The following is a 25,766-nucleotide window of genomic DNA, read 5'->3' as shown; positions in this document are numbered from 1 at the left end:
GTTTCAACAAAGGAGGGCAGTTTGAAACACTGAGTTTGAAACAGCGTCAGCAGAGGTGCCTGCTGGTGCCCCCCGTTGGGAAACGGTGAGTTCCTGAGGACAGGTGGAAGGGAGCAGAGAGCCACAGGCCCCAGTGCAATTACAATATGCAAGGCGGGGTGCGTGTTCCGACAGGAGCCGCGGAACGGCCGGACTCGTTCTGCACAGAACGCTGAGTGAGATGAAACACAGCACACACCTGATCAGCCAGGCTCACGGCCACGAGGAGGCAGATCAAAGTCAGCCACGGCCAACTACTCACTGCGTCCCTGACTTGCAGTTTCACTTCATTGAAATGCAGGAGTTTCGTGTCTTTTCCGAGCAATTTTTCCATGCCAGCCTCGCTCGGAGCCGCTCAGTAAACGCGGACCATAAGTGGCACAAAATCCTAACGCAACCAAAACCCACCCTGCTCTGATGTGGAGAGACTTTTTATCCCCACCCTGGTGGGTTACATCATCCCCAAAACCTGCACAATCCCAAAACCCACCTTGCTGTACTGACCAGAAACTCAACAATGGTCTTTTTTCTCCTGCTTGTTCAGAGACATGGTCAAGCAGCTGCAGTTTGACTCTAAAGTAACAAAGTGCTGGAGGAATCCAAGGGCAAAGAGTTCTGAAGCTTGTTGCCACAACTTTTAGTTGCCCCTCATGAGGATGTGCTCTGCTTTACACATTTAGTGATTACTTGTTATGTTAAAATACATTGTGTTTATTTATAGAATAAATAGAATATATTATATCTGCTTGAAGTTAGAATCTTGCATGTTAAAGAGAAGTGTTTACTTATTTTGAACATTTATTTTCAGCTGATATTTTTGATAACATAGTGTTGCTCCAAGTGTGAGACAAAATTCTTAATATTAAAATATTAAGAGTATATGTCATTTATTAAAATATTAAAAATATATGTCATTATATATAAATATGATATTTATAACATTTAACTCTTGAAATAAATATTTTCTGCTGTCCTTGAGCACCTACATGCACTCACATACCATTCTGAAAACCTTTACTCCCTAATGATACAACTCATTGTAGCGACTGAAAGGAGAAATTGACGACTAAATGCGAGAAAAAGCTTGACAAATCTGCTCGTATCTATCAATTGGAACAGGAATTACGAGCTGTGGAGAAGGGGGAAAAAAAAAAATCCCAGAAAAGCAAAGCAGCAGGCTCTGCTCCCAGGTCTATTGTATCACATTCTGGTTTCGATTCTACTTGTTGAGTATTCACCTGTTTCGCTTAGTGCGCACTAATGAACAGGTGGATGGAGCCAAAGCCAAACTCAAAGGAATTATGACAAAACACTAATGCATTATACATCCTGCAGGTCTCATCATGCCCCGGGAATGGCAAACAGTCAGACTCCCTTTCCAGATCTGACAATGAAATGATGAAACATCATTCTGTCTTTTGAAACGCTGCAATGCACACAAATAACGCTTCCTCCTGCTTAAGCAGCAGGTCCTCAGTTATTCTAAATATAGATCATTTCTTCTCCTTTCTGATTTGGAAGAGCTCGAGAGGAAAAAGAAACAACTAAAAAAAAAACTCGCACCCCACACACTTGCTCCAGACTTTTGCTTTGATGTTTAGTACATTGCACACAAGTCCTCTTCGTGACTGGTTAAGGAGAGCAGCAAATTTATGCAAATTATCACAACTTGTACAAACACCAGCAAATCCTCAAACCTGTGCAACTGCAAAGACTGCACAAGGGCTCGTGATCTGTCTTCACCTGCACTGCCTTGGTCAACAACCAAACCGAGGAGGAACAACAATTCCTCCCCCCACACAAACCCATTCTGCCCAAATACATTCGGACATCAAAACTGGACCCCAGAATTTCCAAACACACCCCATCGTTTTAAAGGTGTAAAACTACAAGAATGTTTTTATAAATAGCCCTTCTTGAGATGTACAAGAGGAGCAGTGCCATGGAACAGCAGTTCAGGTACTGCAGATTTTTTCCCCATGCACAGTATATTCATTTTAAAACCCAAACTAAGAATTCAGTTCTTTGAGTCACACACCACTGTCAATTCACAAGGAAAGGGCACTAAACAAAAAAATTCATTCAGATTAGCAACAAATTCAAACTTACTGAAATGATAGCTACTTTGAGAGTTATTTATGAGCATCTCTACTGGCAATTTTACTTTCATTTGGGGATGACATAAAAGGAAAATACACACGCAGGGGAAGTTATATTGTCTAAACTGCTGTGGAGGAAATTCTCCTTTTTCACTGCCAGGAACCCCTCTGTGCATTTGGTGTCAAAGGCCTCCTGTAGCAGTATAGGATGTCCATAAACCCAACTGTCTGTCTTTTAAGGGAAAACCAGTATTTACCAGGGCCTGGAGCATGCCATTCACAATGACAGTGCCCTCCATGGTCTGGGAGGAGGATTTGGATAACATGGAGAGCACCCAGTCCAGGAAATCTGCCATCCTGCTTTGCTTGACATCAGGGCGGACAATAAACCTGTCACAGGGAAAGAAAAAGAAAACATTGCAGCCATTGACTTTATGACACCCAATGAAAAATGATTTTTCCTCCTATCCAAACTGGTTGTAGTTCCTGGAAATAAGTCTTCAATGTGCTTTTCCCCAGATCACTGAGGGTGGGAACCTTTCCAAACCATCCTATGTTTAGCCCATCTGTTTCTGAGCAAGGCTCTGATCTGGAATTTTGTTTTCACTTCAAACCCAGCTTAAAACTTGGGTTCTAGAAATTTCTTATCGTAATTGTAAAGCAACAAAATTTCCAAAGCTTTTAAGAAATTATTTCTATTAGAATTAATGAAACTTGACCTCTCTCACCAAAAACAGCCATGCTGCAAATCTGAAAATCAGTGGAAATCAGCACTGGGTCCCTTTTGCACTGTCTGTCAGCAGTCAGGCCCAGAAAGAGCAACCAGCAGGGCTACATTTGGGGTTCCAGATATTTGAAAAGGTCAAGCACCTGTTATTTAACACACTAGGTGGGTGAAGAGATGCGTTTTTAGCCATCTTAGAAAAGGGAAAAGATGATTTTCATGGCTAAACCACCATAAACCTATTCTCAGGCCTCCCCTGAGCAGCCAAGCTGCAGGCAGGCATCACTTCAGTGTCCTGGCACTCACAAACCAGGTCCTGCTGCAGCAGCAATTCAGACTACACTTGTTCTCAACTCACCCACAGGAAACAAGGCACATGGGGAAGCCCACCCAGCACAACTCATGAAATTCAAAGAGGATGTGCCCCAGAGCCAGGAGCTGGATCCTTCCTACACCTACAGATAACTGGGGAACAGCCCCCAGAGCTGACTGAGGGAGTATTAAATACAATAAATACAGAAAACACCTCAGCAGTGAGCTGCTGGGATGGACTGGCTTCCCAGCCAGCCCCTGTGGTGCTCAGCAGCAGAACAGTGAGGACCTGGGGTGAGCTGCAGGAGGGCTGGTTTGGGTTGAAGGATGAGGCTGCCTTTGGCCCAAGGGCACACGTGAGAGAAGTGACCTGTGAAGTGGCTGAGCTGGTTCCTAGACCCTTCCTCAGCCCCGAGGAGTTTAAATCTTTCTTTCTCAAAGGAGTGCCCTAACCTCCAGACCAAGACCAAGATAAGGATCAGCCTCATCTCCTCCTACTGCAGCCACTCACTGAGCAGGCAGAAAGGAGAATTCATGAAATACATTCCAGCTCCTCTGCCCTGTGAGAATCAGCTCACTTTGGAACACAGGGGGTCTCAAATCCTGATGTTTCTAAACTTCACTTGAAATTAATCCCCTTCTTTGGAGCACAAAGCAAGGCCCAGACATTCTCTTGCTCCCCAGGGACTTTCTCAGAGCATGCTGCAGAGTCAGACTCCTGTATCTTATCTCTCCATGTGTCCCAGGACCGTTGTGCTCTGCCCACCCAAGTAACAGTCCGGCTCCAGGGAGATGGCACACAAACCTCATGTCAGCTTGATTATGCTCAGAACTGGCTTTGGGGATGTGAGAACAGGGGAAAAGGCCTTGGAGGCAGCCCTCTAATTTCTGGTGAAGTGTTCTGATCAGCGGGCTGTTTTGAAAATGGTGTTTTCATAATAAACTAAATAATTTTAAATCCACTATACGGCACCATAACAGCCTGGCACACCTGGTACCAGAACCAGCCTAAAGTGTTCTGTCCCCATATTTGTGCTGAGCACACTCTCCTAATTAAAATTAATGAAATTAATGAGCGCCCTCTGCTGAGCACAGGCTGCAGTGCAGAGCAGGGCTTTTACTGCTTTAAACAGGGAAAAAACCCACATCAGTCCCAACCCGAGCTGACTTCCCCTAGAATATCCAGGAATGTGGACTGGAATCGATACTGAAACAAGAGACATGTGTGTGCTATCCCTGCTTATTTATTATTTTGTAATTTTTATTATTATTTGGGGTTTTTATTATTATTATCAATTTATTATTTTTAATTTATTTTGTAATTTATTTTCACGTGCACAGGAAGCAGTATTCCCAACAAACACTGCTGCATCCAATTCAAGCAAACAGCAATATCCCACAGACAGCTGGCAACTCCCAGCCCTCCCAACCCTGTCATGTCAGATGAAGAAACAGCACGAGGAATGGGAAGATGCACAAAAGAGACTTACTTGGACACCAGCACAGCAGCTGCATCCCGAGCCTTGTCACTGACAACCAGGTAACACTGAAGGGAAAAGAAAACTGACTGTCAAAGAATTCATACATGGAGATAGAAAATCAACCACGTAACAGCTCTGTACATAATACACCACTGAGCACTTTCATGACAAATATGATGATGATTACACACATTATGACATTATGGTTACAAACTGAGATTAAAGATAGCAGAAAGTTCATTTTCCCATTTAACAAATTGTATCTGAGGCAGAGTCTCCTTCTGTGTGCCTTTCAAAGCAGGTTGATTACTGAAGTTTCATTTGCTGAAGCCTTAACTCACAGACACATTGGCCTGCAAGCAGGAAGCCCCTCAGTGCTGCAAGTGTCAAAAGCCTGAGCTGTGGGTACCTGTAGGGAAGGGGGTGGTTTATTTTTATCTCAAAGGCATGACAAGTCAGCCACCTGGGCTGACACCCACTGGAACTTCATGTATTTGTTTAAAAATCTTCACAGAGTCACAGCTTCCAAAGTCACTCACTCTGATCAAACAGTGATTTTCCCTAGAAATCCTCAGATCTGGCTTTCAGAGAAGCTCTCTGGCACTTTCATGAGTTGAAAGCCTCTAACATATTCAAAGGCAGGGGGTTATCTCAGATGAAATAGTTTATTACATCAGGGAAAACAAGTTCACCTGACTTTAAAGCAGCAATCAACAGATTGAAGATCCAGAGTATGAAAAAATTCTTTACAGATTAGACACAAAAATACAGGCTTAAATAATATGCAGAAAGAATATCATTGAGGAAAATACAGAACACATTCATATTTATCACATAGTGAATGATTGAGCCAAATATCCCAGGTCTGAAAGCATTCAGGACTTGCTCTCCTCACCTTGGCTATCTCCAGGATGTGAATATACAGAATATATTAATATTTATCACATTCTGAATGATTGAGCCAAATACCCCAGGTGTGAAAGCATTCAGGATGTGCTCTCCTCACCTTGGCTATGTCCAGAATGTGAATATACAGAATATATTCATGCTTATCAAATAGTGGATGATTGAGCCAAACATGCCAGGTCTGAAAGCATTCAGGATGTGTTCTCCTCACCTTGGCTATCTCCAGAATGTGAATATACAGAATATATTAATCATGTACTGAATGACTGAGCCAAACATGCCAGGTCTGAAAGCATTCAGGATGTGTTCTCCTCACCTTGGCTATCTCCAGAATGTGAATATACAGAATATATTAATCATGTACTGAATGACTGAGCCAAACATGCCAGGTCTGAAAGCATTCAGGATGTGTTCTCCTCACCTTGGCTATCTCCAGAATGTGAATATACAGAATATATTAATCATGTACTGAATGACTGAGCCAAACATGCCAGGTCTGAAAGCATTCAGGATGTGCTCTCCTCACCTTGGCTATCTCCAGAATGCCAATATACAGAACATATTAATCACATACTGAATGACTGAGCCCAAATACCCCAGGTCTGAAAGCATTCAGGACGAGCTCTCCTCACCCTGGCTATCTCCAGGATGTGAATATACAGAATATATTAATGCTTATCAAATAGTGGATGATTGAGCCAAATACCCCAGGTCTGAAAGCATTCAGGACGAGCTCTCCTCACCTTGGCTATCTCCAGAATGTGAATATACAGAATATATTAATGCTTATCAAATAGTGGATGATTGAGCCAAATACCCCAGGTCTGAAAGCATTCAGGACGAGCTCTCCTCACCTTGGCTATCTCCAGAATGTGAATATACAGAATATATTAATCACATACTGAATGACTGAGCCCAAATACCCCAGGTGTGAAAGCATTCAGGATGTGCTCTCCTCACCTTGGCTATGTCCAGAATGTGAATATACAGAATATATTCATGCTTATCAAATAGTGGATGATTGAGCCAAACATGCCAGGTCTGAAAGCATTCAGGACGTGTTCTCCTCACCTTGGCTATCTCCAGGATGTGAATATACAGAATATATTAATGCTTATCAAATAGTGAATGATTGAGCCAAATACCCCAGGTGTGAAAGCATTCAGGACGAGCTCTCCTCACCTTGGCTATCTCCAGGATGTGAATATACAGAATATATTAATCACATACTGAATGACTGAGCCCAAATACCCCAGGTGTGAAAGCATTCAGGATGTGCTCTCCTCACCTTGGCTATGTCCAGGATGTGAATATACAGAACACATTAATATTTATCACATACTGAATGACTGAGCCCAAATACCCCAGGTGTGAAAGCATTCAGGATGTGCTCTCCTCACCTTGGCTATGTCCAGGATGCGATCCATGGTTGGCTGCCGAGCCTGCCCTTCCAGGGACACGAGGTTTCCATCAAAACGGGCCAGATCAAAAGGGATCAGGCAGATCATGGACAGCCACAACAGGAGCATGTAGCGAGTTTCCCAAGTCTGCAAAGGGATGTACAGTAGATATTTTTGCCCCGACAAAGGAGAGGGATGGTGAGGAGGATTTTATTTTATCAGAAGGCTAATGAATTACTTTATTACACTATATTATTCTATACTGTATTACATTATATTGCATCTAAACTGAATCTGCCAAGCACTCAACTGCACAGAATTTTGTGACTGTCAGCTGACAGTCCCAACACACACCTGGGTTTACCTGGTCAGTGAATTAAAACACTCACACTAGAATTCAATTATTAATTTTCTTCAGGTAAACAATCTTTTACAATGTATTTTACTTGTGAACAAATACAGGCACAGCAAATGAGATAAGAATTGTTGTTTTTTTTTTCTTTGTTGTTCAGAGAATGTGAAACCCAGAAATATTCCTGGGAAGAACTGTGCCTTGCTTTTCTCTGTGAAGAGAAATGAGGCGACAGGAATGGCAAAACAAAGATTTTTTACTTCATTTTCTGTATTCTGCAACATAAAGTCCCAAGAGCACAAAGTACCCCTGGCTCCAAGGAACTTTTTCAAAGATGAGCAAGAGAAAACTGCCAATGTGAGTGCCCTGAAACTCCAGAGGAGACAGAACTACAAGGGATCCCAAACAGCAAAACTGTAACAAAATTAATGGACCCTCCCTCCATCAGAAATCTTTGCAACCTTGTTTCCTTCCCAAAGGAAAACTGCATCTTCCCGTTTCCCTGTTTTTTCCGGCCTCCCTTCCCACTCACAAATATAACAGAAGTATGTTTTTCTCCTTAATTTCTTATGTGTTGCTTTCATGGGTTTACTGAAACAACTTCTGAAGAAAGAAGGAAGTTTTTCAAGCTTTAAAGCTGTACATCTACAGCAGCAAAGCATCAGAATTGATGGTTATGAAAAAAAGCTTTCATCGAGAGCAGCAATACAATTATTGTCTTCAAATTCATTATTTTTGTTACTTATAATTGATAATGATCTCTCTTAAAATTCATCTAGCTTAAGCAGCTCTCTGGGGTTCTTCTTTTTCCTTATTTAAAAATATAAGAATATAAATTACAGTATCCTGGAGTCAGACAGGATGATTTTTCAGCCACTCACTTTCACTGCCCTCCTTCTTACTCTTGTTACAATCAATGTGTTCCTTGCATGAGTGCTTAAAGATTCTACTTGCACACCTACTACCACTGCTTCTAAATCCTTGGAACAAATGCCATGGAAGAAAACCAAAAATCTCTCTTTGGGGAGGATATTCCTCCTGTGACAAGAAGATGGCTTTCACACCAAATCCAGGTGTTAACACCAGACAGGGTCTGTCACTGCTTTATCTACTTTTTCCCAATTTTTTCCTTCAGCTTTTTCCACTGGAGACATAAAAGTTGAACAAAAATACAGCAAGTGCTGACCTCAGGGTCTCTCGGGTTCTGCTTCGCAAGCATATCCAAAACAGGCTGCAGGTCCCGGACTTCGTGAGGGAACAGGGGCAGGAAACGTTTGTAGCCTCTCACCTACAGCAGAAAGTTCCAGAATTCAGACCCCCTCCAGCACCAGCACGTACTGAGGGGAAAGGAAAGAGCCTTGGAGGAATTTCTGGATCAGGATCCTCATGTCATAAGCAGAGTAAGCCTGCAACCAAAGTCTTAAAGACCTTGTGATATTTAACTTTGTGTTTTATTGTGATATATAACTTTTGTGTTTTTACAAAGTTATTAAGAATTCATGAAATAATAATTAACTTTAAGACAAGGGACATCTGGAGATTGTCCAGTCCTACCCTCCTGGTAAAGCAGGGTCACCCAGCAGGGTGCCCAGGACCATGGGGTGTCCAGTTTCCCAGGGATGGAGACCCCACCACCTCTCTGAGCCACCTGCTCCAGGGCTCAGCCCTTACAGCCCAAAAATATTTTCTCGTGCTCAAATGTAAATTCCCCATCCATCTAAATGTTCAGCACACTTTACTTTTCAATGTTATAACTCATGTTTTATCATTCAGTATCTCATCACACTTTACTTTTCAATGTTATAACTCATGTTTTATCATTCAGTATCTCATCACACTTTACTTTTCAATGTTATAACTCATGTTTTATCACTCAGTATCTCAGCACACTTTACTCTTCAATGTTATAACTCATGTTTTATCACTCAGTATCTCAGCACACTTTACTTTTCAATGTTATAACTCATGTTTTATCATTCAGTATCTCATCACACTTTACTTTTCAAAGTTATAACTCATGTTTTACTCAGTATCTCCATGTCTGCAATTTCTTTTGCATTCAGACCTGGATTTTTACTAATCTGGATCATTAAATAACATAAGCTATCATGAAAATGATAAACAAGAGAACTAATCTTTCACAGCACTGTTTAAAATATTTAATCACATTCAACACTTACTTTAATATTTTTGAAAATAACAAAGAAAATATTTGTAACTTACAAATTTCACTTAAAGAACATTACATTTAGGATTTTTTTTTTACCTTTGTAATGATGTAGAGAAATCTAAAAGCCAGGTGAACTAGTGGGGGAGGAGATCCACTGTCCCATACTATCTCCAACAAAGAATTCATCATCCCCTCTAGTGAAAGGAGAGAAAAACCAGTGAGGTTACATGCAGGTCACAGAGTTTCCTGTACTTCTGATAGAACAGAGGGAGACAACAATTATAAAGTGGAAATGCTATCAGCCACAGCAATCTTGCAATGCAAACCCAAATTTTCCAGAACAACAGATTTTTAAGTATAGACACAAAAATTATTGAAGGCTGACATTCTTACCTAAGTGGCGATCCAAAAGGTGAGGCTGCTCCTGGTACTTGTCCATGATACCTGAAAATGAAAAGATATCTGCAATAAACTACTCCAAGGCTCTTCCAGAGCCTTAACTGTGAGATGCCCTCTGATTCTGAACAGTTTTAGCGTAAGATTCCTGCATCCCTGAGCTGCCAGCACCTGTAAGCAAGGTCACAAAGTTAGAAAAGCATCGAGTGGATGGAGCTTGGAGCAGCCTGGACAGTGGAAGGAGTCCCTGCCCATGGCAGGGAGGGTGGCATGAGATGGTCTTTAAGGTCCCTTCCAACACAGAGCAGTTTACAGCTCCAAGTAACAGTACAAGCACAGGCTGGCCCCTCACACTGCACTCGTTTACCTCCACTCCACCCCCAGGAGTCTCTCCAACCTCCCTGGCCAAACCTCCCACAAGTAACAATCTGCAATGAGGGTGCTCCTCACTATCCTCAGAGCTGGTTTCTTATTTTGAAATAGAATACAGGGAATTATTCAGCAAATAACAAAGAATCCTTAACAAATTTTAACCTCAACAAACAAACTGCAGCTCTTACCACTGTGCTCCTCAAAACTGCTCACATCCCTTACTCTATTTTGCTGCCAGTGACACAGTCTCTTCTTTTTGGATATTGACTCAAGAAGGGAGAAATCAAAATTGAGTATTGAAAAAAAAAAAAAAAAGAACAACTTTCCAGAGCTTTCAGACACAAAAGCTTTTCAATTTAAACCCAGAATCAACAAAGAGCAGCTACAGAAATGAAAGCTGGATTCCCAAGAAGATCATTAACTGATCCAGCGTGGCACTGGAGATTGCCTGGCTCATTTTAGCTATTTGTTCAGAAAACAGCTTTTGAATTAGAAAAGTAAAACCTCCTTAACCTCCCCTTTCCTGTATTTGTTTCTCTCACAAACAGCTTTGCTCTGTGTCCTTTTTCTCTGCTTGACACATCAACACCTACACTGAAGACATGACTCAAAGCCAACAGTGCTGCAGCTGACCAGTGGATGACACTGCACCACCACTTTCAGAGCACCCAGCAGCATCCCTGTGCAATTCCACGGGGACACCAGAACACCAGAGGAAAACTTGAGCTCCTAAATCATCCCACCTGAATTCATGCTGCACACAAACAGCAGAACCAGTGGACACAGATTCCAACACCAAAGCAACAGCTTTCCAGCAGAAGTGGAATTGAGGAGCAATTTCTTTTCCCAGGTCACAGCCTGGCAAAGGTAAAATAAAACCTAAAATATAAAAGCTGACAAGAATGAACCTAAACCAGATGCTCCAAAACTATTATTTCAGAAAGATCTTCCTGTCTTTTCCTACAAAACTGTAGTTGCAGATTTCTCAAACTTATCTTTCTAACGATTCATGACAAAATGAGCATCATGAGTTTTTCTGAATGCTTTGGAAACTTTCATGGAAACCCTCAGGAAGAGGTGATCACTGCATTCCCTGCTCCCAGATAAAAGCCATTCCCCAAGTGTCAGCTCTAACCCACACACTCAGCCTCTTGGCAGGTTTGGGACATTTTGTCCCAGAAGGATCAATGACACCTGAGCACAGGAAATATTATAACCCAACACTGATCCACAACACCTTTTTTAAGTACATTGAACCTGTATTTACTGGGCAACGATACACAGGCAGAAAGCTCATAAATAGAATTTAAATGCAAAGAAACACTCCACATGATGTGACAGAGAGGCACAGCAAGGTGATTTTTTTCCAGCAATGGCTTTTCCTGTTCCACTGACATCTGACATTTCCTCTGTGATGCTGAACAAGCTCAGCAATGAGAGTTCTTTCTGTCTGAGCAGTTTCATGTCCATCATTTAGATGGAACAGTCAGCTCAGCCAACCACAATAATGCTACTGAGAAACTTCTGCAGGGTCAGATCTCCAAATCTGGGGGGTTCTGCTTTATTGTTTGCCCACCTCATTTCTTGCTGTCAAAAACAAAGCAGCTGGGTCAATATTTTGACTGTGAGTTTTGCAATTTCTCCATCCTTCACAAAAACCCTTGCAAAATGCCACTCTGCTAAATTCAGTTTCCAAATACATGAAGCAGTGACAGAACTTTTGCAAATCCCCTCATCAGAATATTGACCCAACACACAGATGTGCCTTGAAACAGGCTGGTCACCCAGGACACTGCTACAGGCACCTCACTGTGGCCCTGCCACATTCAGCTGAGGGACAGGACAGCTTTCCTGAGGTGGCACACAAGTCAAACCAAGTTACCTCCACTTGAAAAAACCAACATGATCTGTATGGATTCAGCCACTCTTCTCATTTCCCGTGCAACGAAAAGGCAAATAGGAAACTGACACTTTAAAACACAAAAAGGGTGTGTTTTGATGAGAAGCAGAGTTGCTTTATTTGACAGACATACAAACTTTTAACTAAATTATGGCCTGAATTTGAACAGGGAGCCGAAGGCCCAGCACAAGTCAGAATTCAGATTTCTGGAATCTAAGACCTAAGTTTTTATTTACAGTAGTTACATACCATGTAATAAAAGAATATCTATATGAAAAACAAAATGAGCCAAAAACCACATCTGAATTACCTGTTGATAAAGTTCCAGCACTATCCCTGACCCAAAAACTAGCGGTTCGCTCCCTTTTTGGTATTCAGCAATAACAAAATGAATCATACGGAATAAAATGTTCGTATCATGCCGTAGCAGGACCACTCCCTTTGGCTGCCGTGCTTACCTATGAACCGTTCCACGGCCATTTCCCTCGTCACCAGCTCCCCGAAGACCTCCCGCAGGTTCCCGATGAGCTCCGCGACCTCGCGGCTCTCGGTGAAGCTGTCCAGGATGTTCCTGGCGCTGATGGCAGCCGGCTCCCGCTCCTCGCCCTCCTCCGCCTCCCGCCCCGCTCCGTCCATCGCGGCGGGCCGGGCGCTGGCAGCGACAGAAGGAAGGGTCAGCGCCGCCGCCGCTCGGGGCGCGGGCAGGGCCGGTCCCGCCGCCCCTCACGGCCCCGCCATGCGGCCGCCGCGCCCCTCCCGCGGCCCCTCCCGCGGCCCCGCCCGGCCCTACCGGCCTCCGCCGCCGGCCCGCGGCGCGGGCTCCCGGAGCTGCCGGCCTCGCCCCTCCGGTGCGACCACCCGGGACAAGCGATACCCGGGACGAGCGACAAGCGGGGAGCAGCGATAGCCGCGGGCAGCGCCCACGCGGGACGAGCGCCGCCGCCGCCCCGGGCCCGCCCCGCGCCGCCGCCGCCGCCCGGCTACGGGCCGCCAGGAGGGACCAAAGGCGGCGGCGCCGCCGAGCGCGGGCCCGGCCCCTCCGCGGGGCGGGGAGAGATGGGGGGACACGCCCTGGGGACACAGACCGGAGATGGGGACATCCAGTTTGGGGACACCCACCCGGGATGGACACCCACCCTGGAGACACCACCCTGGAGACAGGAACACCTGCTGGGGATTGGGACATCCAGCTTGGGGACACCCACCGGGGACGGACACGCACCCTGGGGACACCACCCTGGGGACAGGAACACCTGCTGGGGATTGGGACATCCAGCTTGGGGACACCCACCCGGGATGGACACCCACTCTGGAGACACCCACCCTGGGGACACCACCCTGGGGACAGGAACACCTGCTAGGGATTGGGACATCCAGCTTGGGGACACCCACCCGGGATGGACACCCACTCTGGAGACACCCACCCTGGGGACACCCACCCTGGAGACACCACCCTGGGGCCAGAAACACCTACTGGGGATTGGGACATCCAGCTTGGGGACACCCACCCGGGATGGACACCCACCCTGGAGACACCCACCCTGGAGACACCCAACCTTGGGGCAGAAACACTTACTGGGGGTGAGGACATCCAGCTTGGGGACCACCCACCCTGGGGACACCCACCAGAGACTGGAACACCTACTGGGGATGGGGACATCTAGCTGAGAGACACCCAGTGGAAACAAGACCTAATGAGGATGGGGACACAACCCCAGGGACACCCACCAGGGATGGGAACATCTAGGCTGGAGATGGGGACATCCTCCCTGGGGACACCAGCTGTGGGGTCCTGGGGATGGGACGAGGATGGGGACACAGACATGGGCACCCAAGCACTGGGTGAGGATGAACTGAGGGACCCTCAGGTGGGAACAGGGATGGGAATCTGGGCAGGGGGACCCCAGGGGCAAAGGACAAGGACGGGGACAAGCACTCGAGGTGTGTGGAGACAGCTGGATGGTGCTGTTACCCGTGACCTCCATCCTTACCCGACCCACAGCAGAGCACTGCATTGCATGGTCAATATCACAACACACCACCCAAACCTCACCCAGCTCTGGAAACAGCACTGCAACCCTGACAGCTGCACCTGCAGCCCCACGGATGCAGTTGTGATATTTTGTGAAAATCCCTTTGCTAGGAGTTTCTTCTCCTGAGAAGCTGAAGGGCCTCAGCTTCAAGTGTAAACAATTTGTGATCTGCTGCTGTGGAATGCAGCAGGTGCTTCCTCCATTGCTCAGTGTGGGATGTTTCTGCTTGCTGACCATTCAAGAGGACAGCAGCTCTTGGACTCTCTGGAGTCACAGAACTTTGTTATTCATTCCTTTCTATTCCTGTCTTGCCTTCTGATGAATCTTTCTCTCTGTTCTTTGTAGTATAGTTATAGTGTGGTCTGTTTAAATTTAATATATATCATAATATAATAAACCAACCTTCTAAAATAAAATCAAGATCTCTCCTTCCCTTCACCAAGTCCTAACTCCCCTAAAACCACCACATCCCACTGATTCTACAGGAAATCCAAGGATGTCACAACAGGTCAGCTGCTCTTTCCTGCTATCCAGCAGCTCCATCCACACTCAAATATTTTATTTTCAGGCTCAAACTCATTCCATCACACCCCAGCCACAAACCACGTGCACACCAAACACCGGGTTTCTGCAAGGCAAGTGTTTTATTTGAGTAGTTTGAGTTCACAAGTAGTTGCCAGTGTGATACAGGTTGGTTTGTTCACATCCATCAACACCAGTGCACGTGCACTTTGCTCTCTGCTCAGACCTGGATCTTCCAGCCACCGGCTACAATCCCAGCTGTGCTCTAACCCCACTATTCCACTTTCCCACTCTTTTAGTCCTGTTAAGTTTTATAACCAACCATGACAGATTCCCCTGATTCAAAGGAAGCAACAATTTTTCACTATTTGTATCATATTTACAGAAAGCAAAGTGCGTTGTTTTAAACCAATTACAACATCAAATTTTAAACTTAATTAAATCTTTATAGCACAACCATTTCAAGTTGAGAAAATTCTAAATATATCTCAGCAATTTTGAATATAATATTTTAGTACTAGTCATGCCAACCATCTGAAGTCTGAATACTCAGGTCATTCTTACCCAAATCTTCTAATTCATATTTGTGGGGCTGCACTCACTTTAATTCTCCTTGCAATTTCTTCCAATAAAACCCCCCAGAGTCACTCATGTATTCTAGCTCAGTTTGTGCACCAGTGTCTTTGCTGAACACCTTTTCTCCCCAAATTCCACTGCCTGTGTTTTCTGTAAAAATAAAGCAGTAAGGAACAGTAAAAGCCTTACAAACCCATGAGAACTGGCACTGTTCCTTCCATAACCCAGCGGTGGCACAACAGACCAGCTTTGCCCACTGCACTCATTTTCTAAAACTGAAGATATATCAAGCACCAGCCAACCCAGCAGCCACAGGTGCTGCTTCTCACCCAGCCACGGAGCCTCCCTCCCACACTTTGCTGTCTTTGTACAAAGTTATTTAAATATATTACTATCGTAGTACAACACACTGAAATATCCCACTAAAATGATGAAATGCTGTCATCAAGTTTGAGTGGTAACAACCTACTTCTGACTGTACAGTTAATTACCAAGGAGCTAGACATCCTTCCAGAAAATACCACTGGAATTTCAGCTCTCCTAGCAAGGAAAAAACAAATGTGAGTAAATTACATTAAAATAAATATTAGAAATATTATGAATTACATCTGATGAAATGCTATTATCAACTTTGAGTGGTAACAACCTACTTCTGTACAGTTAATTACCAAGGATCTAGAGATCCTTCCAGAAAATACCACTGGAATTTCAGCTCTCCTAGCAAGGAAAAAATAAATGTGAGTGAATTACATTAAATTAAAATAAATATTAGGAATATTATTAATTACATCTGTTTGCCAAATGCAGCCAAAGGGCCTTGTCTGCTCATAAAAATAAAAAGAGAATGTTTTCAGATTCACAGAATCTGACTGAAATTTTGGATTAGGACATTTGACAGGCAAAAGGAAAGGAAAGGGAAACAGAAGACCATGGAAATATTCATAGGGGAAGGGCTGGGAACAGACAGAAAACTAAACCAGAACTAACAAGGGCAGACACAAGAACTTGCTTCCAGCACTGTCCCACAGCTGCAGCTCTGCAGAACAAACTGCTGCTGCAGCAGGACTGGGAAGATGCAGCTGTGGGAGCACAGCACGGGGGTGAGAGAGCAAGGGCAGGATGACTGTCGTGCTGCTTTCCAGGCCACTGGAGCCTTGGCAAACAGTGCAGCAGGTTGGGATCTGTGCAGGGAAACTAGTGCCCGAGTTAAAGATTACACAATTGCTCTTAGTGAGGCTCAAAGTGCATGAAATCTCCCCCCTATCAGGTGTTTTACCATCAATTCTGAGTTTGTGCTACTTGGGATGAGCAGGGGCTGCTCATTCCTGGGGACTGTGTCAGAATTTCTCAAATGCACCCTGTTACTTCAGAAGTTTCCTCATCATGTTTAGGGTAGAGCCCCTGTACCCTGTCCCAAAATGGTTCCAGTGGTTGATGTAATTAAAGAGCTGATACAACTTGTTCCGTTTCTCAAATCCTGGAGCTTTGGGTATTTTACTGTGATAGGCAGAGAAAAAAGAGCTGCTGAACCCCCCAAACATTCCAGCAATGGCCAGCTCAAATTCTGAATGGCCATAGAAGCAGGCAGGGTCAAATATAATTGGCCCGGAGTCGTCCTCAGCCACATTCCCTGCCCACAGGTCCCCGTGCAGGAGAGCAGGAACAATTTCCACATCACAGAACATTTCAGGAATCTTTGGCTGAAAAAGCATAAACAGACACGCAACAATTAAAGAGTTTTGAAGAAAATAAGAAATAAAATAAAGTACTATAGCATGTTAGAGCCTGAACTGGCCAAATGCTGCCTGTGTTCAGCCCTCATGGAGTGCTTTGGACATTGATGGCAACAAGAACAAGCCAGTGATAAATATTCTGGATTGTTCTTGACAGAGCTCAGCAAAGCATTTAATTCACAGTCTGGTATCAACTCCTGGTACTGATGGATTGTTTCTAGACATGGATACTGTTGGCTGTCACGAGAAATATAAAATCATTTCATTTAAACTAAAGAGTTGCAATGGCAAAAAGGACTGCAGTGAGCATCTGGACCAATGAACAGAAGAGAGGGGGAACATCCCTGTGTTCCCTGAGTGCTGCATGGAAGATGGCCTGAACCAGCCTCAGCCTGAGCCAGGTGAAATACAAATCTGTCCAGGCAGCAGAAATTCACCCACTTCATAACCCCAGGCTCTTAGGATTTACCATATTATTATTATTACTAGCTGGATTCTCAGAAATAAATGCTGAATTACAGAGGTTTTTTTCCATTATCTATAAAATTAAAAGAGTAACAGGAACTCTGTTCAGCTGACAGTGTTGCTGGAGCCACTGTGAAGCTCATCCAGGCCCTGCTCTTCATTCCAAGCTGGGTAAATCCCTTACAAAACACCTTTACAATCCCACTGATACACATTCTCTGAAATTCTAGAAAACAGATTTAAAACACGGTTCATACTTTTAGCTGTGACCAGAGTTCTCTGGCTTCTCTGTCTCCATAATCCTTTTCAATCAAATCCAGCTGAGCCTGGAGTCGGTGACGGATGAAGAAGGATGGCCAGTCACTCTGCCACTCATTCACCTGGAAAATACAGCACAGGTTGGTCACACACCATTTTAACACACATTCATTCAGTGGCAATAAGAGAGATCCAGTTAAAACACTGAGTGCTGGCACAATGCCTGGACAATGTCAGTGTCACCCATGCACAGAGACATCAGATGGTTTGTTTTGGGAGTGCTGCTCCCCACCACACTTTGGTGGGGCTCTCTTTAATGTAAGTTGAGATTCTGGCTATTTTCATTCATTCCCATTTTTAAAATGAATTTTAGAGGGAGAGTTTCTGGTGAGATCATTTCAGTTGTCCAATGTCCTGTTTCAAATCTTTCTGGAAATGTAGAAGTATAAATTAATTTTTACCAGGTAACACATTTCCAATTTGGTGAAAAGCTGTACTTAGCAAAGAGTTTGAGATACTGAAGGTTCATTCAGTTGTTGTAGAATGAAATCCTGACACGTGCAGAGCCAGAAAATGGTGAAATTCTCTCCAAGAGCCCTTTCCAATGTCTCATGTGTTGTTACATGATGAGGCTCTCCAAGATCCACATAGTAGGGGTTAATAAAACCAAGATATGGTATGTGAAGGGACACTGATTTTTTGAAATATCACCAAGCTGAAGAACCACCACTTCATTCCAAATCCTTGCTCAGCCCACCGTGCCTGCTGGCCACGTGCACAGACAGTAGCAGGGAACAGGGATGGAACAGGGGAAGCAAAGCTGTGGTCAGAAAGCTGCAGACAGATGAGCAAGCTCAGCTATGAGGAGTTTACAGAGCTCTACAAGTGCCTGTTGGCTTTCCCAGCTGTGGAACAGACCATACCTGTGGGATATAACCACAGCAAGTGGCTGTGTGGAATCCAAACTTATCCACAAACTGGGCCTCGGAGTGACCAGCTCCTTTCCCTACAGAACAAAATAAATATTAGGGGATTTGAGATCTTTACATGCTCAAGTTTGCAAACACAGAACTTAAGACAGGAAAAATAACTTTAAGCCATAAGTTACACTTATTTCATGGTCACAACCCTTTCTAAAGCTGGAAAGAAATCTTTTGGACTTGAAGATGCTGAATGGAAATGGAGGCATAGTCAGCCACAGCCAGTGAGTTTGCTTTGGATGAAGGAGTTGGACATTCAGGAAAGGAGCCCAAATGCAGAGTCACAATGTGCTTTTCTGGCACTTGGACATCTTGCCATTAAATGTAGCTTGGGTTTGATTCACAGAGTATTTGGGACCTGCCAGTAATTGGCCCTTCACTCAAAAATAATGGATTATGATTTGTCCACCACTAAGAGTCAGACCCAGTCCACTCTGAAGTGATGGGAACAATACAGATACAGACTGGCACTTCAGATTTTGACAGTACCAACTCAAAAAATAATTCTTCATATAACTGATTTTTTTTTTATTTATGCTTTAATTCGCTTTGAGGAGCAGCAATCTTTGAATATTTTGCTACTTATTTGAGTTCAAAAATGTCACCCCCAACATCTTTAAAGGGGAGATTAATTCTGCCTTTACCAAGGGAATAAGTTAATTATCTAAACCAACAGCAAGCAAAAAAAAGGGATTTCTGTAAGCTGAAGAACATTTTAAGAGAGTGCATGACAGTGAAGCAGAGTCCAAACTGTCAGCTTGACTTAGGAAAGTTGAAAGCAACGCTGCACCACAGCCAAAGGAATTGCTTCCCTTCTGGTTTAGCACATTACATCAGTGCTTTACCAATCGTGCTTCCCTCAGTCCTCAGCTTCTCTCCAAGTTTCTGGTTATAAAGATGAAGCTCTGCTATCTGCTCTCCCAGCTTTGAAGAGTATCTGTAGGATCAAATAAACCAAAATGAAACTGAAACAAGTGAACAAATATTATAAGGGAAAAAAACCCTCAATTAAATATGACCAAGGCTATTTTTGGCAAACATAGAACCTTAATCAATTTCACAAGCACCTAACAGGGAGCAAATGACTTGACAACAGCTCTGAAGACACAGATAATACAACAAACCCACTAAATGCTCTTGCAAGAAAGGTAAAGAAAACACAAGGTTGTAAAAACAGGAGCAGAGGGGGAGGAGGATGGTGTGCTCCTCCTTATCAGCCCCACTATCAGCAGAGAACAGAACATGATATCTCCTGTTGGCTTTACCCTTCCAAATCAGCTGAACAGCTGAAAAGAAGCCTTAGGCAGGGATTGAATAGAAGCTGCCTAACGCTGGAGGCCAGCATTAGGCAGCCTAGTTTAGTTTTAGACAACTGAAAACCAGTTAAATATTCCACAGGTATCTTAACAGGAGTTTCAAGGATGGAAAAATAATTTCTTCTCAATTCCCAGAATGGGGGGAAAATGATGGATTTAAAATTGCAACCAGAAGGACTAAGGTTAGACACTGGAAAATCCTTTCTAGGAACAGTGGGATGGATTAGAATAACCTCTTTGTGAAGGCTGTGGAGTTGCCATTATTGTCCCAAATAAAATAGATGGGTTGGACAAGCAGCTGCCAGAAGAGCCATAGGAATGACATTGTTCCCATGTGGAGGCCTGGAGCACAGCAGTGCTCCTGAAAATCTGTTTTCAGCAGCACGTGACTCCTGAGTTCCCTGTTTAGGTTGGCTGACAGATGAAATGTAGATTCATATCATCTTAACTTAATCATGGCTTAAATCATACTGGAGGGTTCTACAGAGAGAAGCCGAGGTTTCAAAGAGCTGAGCAGCCTGTAAGGTTAAAGAAACCTGTTGGGCTGGGAAAAGAAACTCCAGTGAAAAATCTCATGAGAGAACGATGAGCCCAACTCAGCTGTGATTAAATGCAGCGCAGCAGCATCTCAGCACATGTGGAGCAGCACAAAAATGAGCAGTCACAGCCATTTCTAGTGCAGGAAAAGTAAAATATGGACAAGGAGTGTGTACATACATGTATAGATGCATACACACACACACATATTTATATATATATTAATAGGTACACAGAGAAAAACAGATCTCAACAGAGAGAAGCTCTGTCTCTGAGAGAATAAAGCAACTCTGCTCATGAAATTTCCTGGCTGACTGTAGAAATTTAAAAAAATGTGCCCCAAAACACAGTAAAAAGAGATGCGTGGACATACTTGTTGAGGTGCTTCATCTTGAGGTACTCCATGGCAAACATGGCTCCTCCTCCAGGCAGGTCAATCACTTTGATGGGCTGAGGCACTCTCACGATATTGGTTTTCTGAATGGCTTCCAAACTTGCCATTTCCCCTTCAAACATTTTTCTAGCCTGTCAAGGAATAAGAATATCCTTGGGCTAAACTATGCATGTCTACAATGAGTACTTTGGAAAAAAACAGACTTTTAACAAAGTGGCAAGGAGTTAATTCCTCTTGACAAAAGGAGAGAGCTGCAGCAATGCTTCATTCCACACAGGAAGACTTAAGGACCTTAACTCAAACTTCTTTTTTTTTTTCCAAAATTCATTCCAGGGTTGTAGGATATGTCACATTTCACCCTGATTTCCAGCTGCTTATGAAGACCCCAAACTACCTGGATGCAACAGCAGCTCTGAGGATAATGTGGCCACTGCTGAATGAGGTAACATTGAGCCCTTCAACTTGTTCTTCTTTCCCCACAGGCCACTGGATGGAGATGACAGCACAAATACTCAGCATGTGCTCTGCATTTTTGAAGCAAAGGTGCTGTTTTTCACAGCACTTTAGGATGATTTTGAAATGGATAAAGCAATTTCTGATGCGCTGTAGTGTTAGAAAAAGCAATTGAGTATTCATTTAGTAATAGAGAAGTCAAGAGTTTGGCTTGAGAAGCTGCAAGAGTTTTACTTTTAGAAATGCTAAAAGCAATGGGGATGTTTGAAATTTCTGTAGCTTTAAAGATAATACGTGAGTTTCAGCACTGGCCCCTGTTTGTGCCCTCCCATTATCAATCCTCCCAACTGGAACATGAAAAGGAATGCAGTGAATGCAAAGTCAGCTCTGGGCTTTTCCAAACTCCGAGTGCCACAGTAACAGCTTTGTGCTTGGCCTCCTTTTTACAGGAATTACAGCTCACTCCTGTTTTTGAGGGTTTCACATTGCATTACACTGCATTTCACACCAACCAAACCTGCTACATTACTTCTGGACATTAAATAGACACAGCTTGAAAAAGAAAACTCAGAACTGAAATAATTCTGTATTATTAATGATCAGCTGCTTTTAAAATAAAAAGCTATCTCTATGCAATTATAGAGCCATCTCTATGCAATCGTAAGATCTGCTGGCATTGACCTGAGGTTTGTGGTTGATTTTCACAAATACCCGTCCTCTGTCTGTCTCATACGTTTGCCCTTGGCTGATGCATCCTCCCCCAGAGCTCCCCAGAGCCTTCAGAAGGTTGGTGTTCAGCTCTGCCTTCAGGATCTTCTCCATGGTCATTTCCAGGCTGCTGCAGCCGCTGCTCTGCTAAACCTGCTGCGAAACAGGATTAAAGGTCTGGGTCCTTCTGCCACTGTCACTCTGCGATGAGGTAGGAAGGGCCACCCACCACAGAAAAAAAAATTTAAAGGACACAGCTAAAAAAATAGCTCAGCTAGAGAGAATGTTTCGAAATGCTTTGCTCGCCGTGGGCTTTTATAGCTATATATGAAAAATAAAATTATTTATAAATATTTGCTACAATAAACTGGAGAGATTAATTCTAGGAGAGGTGGGTCCTGGGGCCTCTCAGCGGTGCTGGCGTTGCTGGTATTTGTAGTTTGGAGCCTCTCTAAAGCTCCGGGATCGCCTGCGGAAGAGCGGCTTCAGGCCGATCCACTAGAGGGAAGCTGAAGGCAGCCCCAGGAATGGCCACAGGCGCTGCATCGGGGGCATTTGGTGTGAAACCCAAAGCTTCAGCCCAAAGGGGTGTGATTAAATCCGCTAATCGGCCGGGCGGGGATCCCTGCGGAATTTCCTGCCGGTGCGGGACAGTGCCGTGGGGACGGGGAGATCCCGGCAGGGCTGCGGGCACAGCGGGGGTGAGCGGCACCCCCGGGGCCCGGTGTGAGGGGAGGCTGCTCCCGGTGCGAGGGGAAGCTTTTCCCAGTGTGAGGGGAGGCTGCTCCCGCTGCGAGGGGAAGCTTTTCCCAGCGTGAGGGGAGGCTGCTCCCGGTGTGAGGGGAAGCTTTTCCCAGTGTGAGGGGAGGCTGCTCCCGGTGTGAGGGGAAGCTTTTCCCAGTGTGAGGGGAGGCTGCTCCCGATGTGAGGGGAAGCTTTTCCCAGTATGAGGGGAGGCTGCTCCCGGTGTGAGGGGAGCTTGTTCCTGCAGTGATGAAGAGCTGCTCCCCGTGTGAGGGGAGCTTGTTCCTGCAATGATGGAGAGCTGTTCCGGTGTGAAGGAAGGCTGCTCCTGCAGTGAGGGGAGGCTGCTCCCGGTGTGACGGGGGCTGTTCCCGCTGTTATGGAAACAGGAGTTCCCGGTGTTACAGGCGCTGCTTCTGGTGGGAGGGGGAGCTGATACTGCAGTGATGGGGGGCTGCTCCCGGTGTGAAGAGGGGCTGCTCCCGGTGTGAGGGGCGGCTGTTCCGGCTGTGAGGAGATGCTGGTCTCGCCGGGATGGGGGGGGGGCAGTTCCCGGTGTTACGAGGGGCTGTTCCCGCCGGGATGGGGGCCTGTTCCCCCTGTTATGAGGGGCTGCTCCCGCTGTGAGGGAATGCTGTTCCCGCTGTTATGAGGGGCTGCTCCCGCTGTGAGGGGATGCTGTTCCCGGTGTAATGAGGGGCTGCTCCCGCTGTTATGAGTGAGGGGCTGTTCCTGCTGTGAGGGATGCTGTTCCCGGTGTTATGAGGAGCTGTTCCCGGTGTAATGAGGGCCTGTTCCCGCTGTTATGAGTGAGGGGCTGCTCCCGGTGTGAGGGGATGCTGTTCCCGCTGTTATGAGGAGCTGTTCCCGCGGGAATGGGGGCCTGTTCCCGGTGTTATGAGGGGCTGCTCCCGGTGTTATGAGGGCCAGTTCCCGGTGTGACAGGAGTCTAACACTGTTCCCCTCCGCACACGCGCCCCGTGGCCCCCCGACCCGAACACACGGATTTCTGTTTAATGGCAGCGCACACTCCATGTACGTACCACACTGACAAAAATTAGAACGTGAAGTATTATTTTAGAGCTTGCTCACCACAGAAATGGTGCTTTGGGATGAATGACACATCCAATGCCACTGAAAGGACATGACATTCTGCTGCTGGATTTTCATACTGTGTTTTAGTTTCTGATGTGCACAACACCATTGGTTTCACTCTTTTGTGTGGTTTTATACAGGGGATAAATACCATTGGATTAAACTCTTAATTCCATGAAATCTGTGAATTACTAATAAAAAGAAAAGAAAATCCGGTATTTTTGGCAAACGATTAAAAATATAAAAATGAGTTATGGGTCTACATATTCAGGCAGAGGTACTTAAAATGCATTAAACACAATGAATATATATTAAACAAAATTAAAATGTGTTAAATACAATAAAATGTATTAAATATACTAAACAATGTATTTATGATTGTTAAATTGTACCAATAGTGGGATAAATTCTGTAGTGCTGCAATTGTGCATTTGGATTCCTTGTGAAGTTCCCTCAGTAATTTTTAAGAACAAACTTCACTAAGCTAAAAATGGATCTATAATTATTATGCACATGCACAACAAGGTTTAGTGTATGTAATTAACTTGATAAATGGTTTTGTATGTTTTTTAATACTTTGGGGAATTAATTTGTAGGTTACATACTTTCCTGTAAGAATAAATTAATTTCATACCACTCTATGAGAAAGTTCTAGGAGACAAATGCCACAGACACTGTGGTAAGGGAAACACAACTTGAAGAACACTATTTCAAAAGAATAAATAAATTGAATGTTTCTGAATAAATTGAATGTTTCTTTAGATTCTTTAGAAATTCTTTCTTTAACTGGGGAGGGTTGGCTTTATCTTCCTTTAGAAGAATTTGAAGAACAATATACCTGAATTAGATACCAGGAATGTGAACTCAGCCTTTAAGTGTCATATAAGGCTTCTGATACAACATCTGTCTACAAAATTGTTACCTGAAAGGTGGGAAGAATAACTCAAACCGAGTCTTTCATGTGTGAAGGGATCGTGTCACTCCTCCTCCTCAGTAACTGGTGCAGCTTCATCCCAGTTTCCTATCAGCGTCCCCACTGCCGTGAGATACCACCAAGAGTCTGTGATGTTCCTCCTGGATCAGCACTGGCGTCCTCCGTGAGTGTAAAAATTCCGGCCAAGAAAGTGCCAGAGCAGTGCCGGACCTGGAGTAATCAGTGCCTCAGTTTAAAGAAAAGTGCCATCAGAAGAACTCTGCTCACAGGGAAAGCCCAACCCGCGACCCCCCGTGCGGTGGAAGGAATTCCTGTGGGCTCCGTTCCCGGGTCAGCAGGGCTGAGTGTGCCGGGCAGCTCCGGGAAACGCTGCGGTGGAGCGGCCGGCGTGTTGAAATTGCATCTCCAGCGCGGACACGGACAGGGCTGCCTGCAGCTCCGCGGGCTAAACCTGGACCGGAGACACCCAGACTTTAATACGTGCCCGCCCAGTCCCGGTGTAGCAGGAGCGGTTCTGGCCCGTGCACACCACGGCTACGTTGGTTCATTTCTCCCAAATTATACCCTTGGCCTCCTCAATCAGCAGCCTGGTCTCTTTCTGTGATATGCGGGAGGAATGCCTGGCTGGAGGGAGCATTTCCGCGGATGTGTGTCCGTCCCCAAGGCCAGAGTCTCTGCTCCTCCTGCCAGCCACGATAAACACAAGGTAAGGACAGGCTGGAGCAGCACTCCTGGCTCCTGGTAACGCCTGCAGCAATCCCACATGGATCAAGTGAAGCCTGGGGCCCTAGTCGGGCAGGAGAAGCTTTAAAAAAAGCAGAGAAGGGTTTCTTATTTCACATTACCCGGTCTCTTGGCTGCCTGAGG

The 25,766-nt window shown here is 44.8% G+C and overlaps 2 protein-coding genes across 5 annotated transcripts in view; both read right to left on the bottom strand.

The window, feature by feature from the left end:
* TBCD (tubulin folding cofactor D) overlaps window positions 1–13,137 on the bottom strand; it is a 121,734-nt gene extending 108,597 nt beyond the window's left edge. The window contains exons 1-8 of the mRNA XM_038156786.1: window positions 12,942–13,137; window positions 12,610–12,803; window positions 9,877–9,927; window positions 9,580–9,677; window positions 8,500–8,601; window positions 6,962–7,108; window positions 4,665–4,720; window positions 2,396–2,528 (exon numbers count right to left, since the gene is read on the bottom strand). Coding sequence (XP_038012714.1) covers window positions 2,396–2,528; window positions 4,665–4,720; window positions 6,962–7,108; window positions 8,500–8,601; window positions 9,580–9,677; window positions 9,877–9,927; window positions 12,610–12,787 — 765 coding nt within the window. The 5' untranslated portion in view covers window positions 12,788–12,803; window positions 12,942–13,137. The remainder of the gene's footprint in view (window positions 1–2,395; window positions 2,529–4,664; window positions 4,721–6,961; window positions 7,109–8,499; window positions 8,602–9,579; window positions 9,678–9,876; window positions 9,928–12,609; window positions 12,804–12,941) is intronic.
* A 1,672-nt stretch (window positions 13,138–14,809) lies between these two features.
* Window positions 14,810–25,023, bottom strand: FN3K (fructosamine 3 kinase). 4 transcript variants are annotated; one of them, XM_038157413.1, is made up of 7 exons: window positions 24,888–25,023; window positions 22,100–22,282; window positions 20,945–21,096; window positions 19,564–19,655; window positions 18,662–18,744; window positions 17,738–17,860; window positions 16,511–16,982 (listed from the first exon to the last, which is right to left on the bottom strand). In XM_038157413.1, the coding sequence occupies exons 2-7, from the start codon at window positions 22,244–22,246 to the stop codon at window positions 16,644–16,646; spliced, it is 936 nt and encodes a 311-aa protein (XP_038013341.1). In that variant the 5' UTR covers window positions 22,247–22,282; window positions 24,888–25,023; the 3' UTR covers window positions 16,511–16,643. The 4 variants fall into 4 exon arrangements, with proteins under 4 accessions (XP_038013342.1, XP_038013341.1, XP_038013340.1 ...); XM_038157412.1 differs by having other exon boundaries at window positions 22,100–22,279; window positions 24,888–25,022; XM_038157414.1 differs by lacking the exon at window positions 24,888–25,023 and having other exon boundaries at window positions 14,810–16,982; window positions 22,100–22,356.
* Between the last annotated feature and the right edge of the window lie 743 nt (window positions 25,024–25,766).

Source organism: Motacilla alba, chromosome 18 (genome assembly GCF_015832195.1).
Source record: "Motacilla alba alba isolate MOTALB_02 chromosome 18, Motacilla_alba_V1.0_pri, whole genome shotgun sequence".
In the NCBI taxonomy this organism is placed as follows: Eukaryota; Metazoa; Chordata; class Aves; order Passeriformes; family Motacillidae; genus Motacilla; species Motacilla alba.
Note: the sequence above shows the minus strand (reverse complement) of the source record. Positions and strands in the feature narration are given on the sequence as shown.

Coding starts and splice junctions, on each gene's coding strand:
- FN3K (XM_038157413.1), bottom strand. CDS start 22,246: ATGACCATGGAGAAGATCCTGAAGGCAGAGCTGAACACCAACCTTCTG. Junction 17,861..18,661: donor GCTGTGGTTATATCCCACAG/GTATGGTCTGTT, acceptor TGTATTTTCCAG/GTGAATGAGTGGCAGAGTGA. Junction 16,983..17,737: donor AACTCTGGTCACAGCTAAAA/GTATGAACCGTG, acceptor ATGCTTTTTCAG/CCAAAGATTCCTGAAATGTT.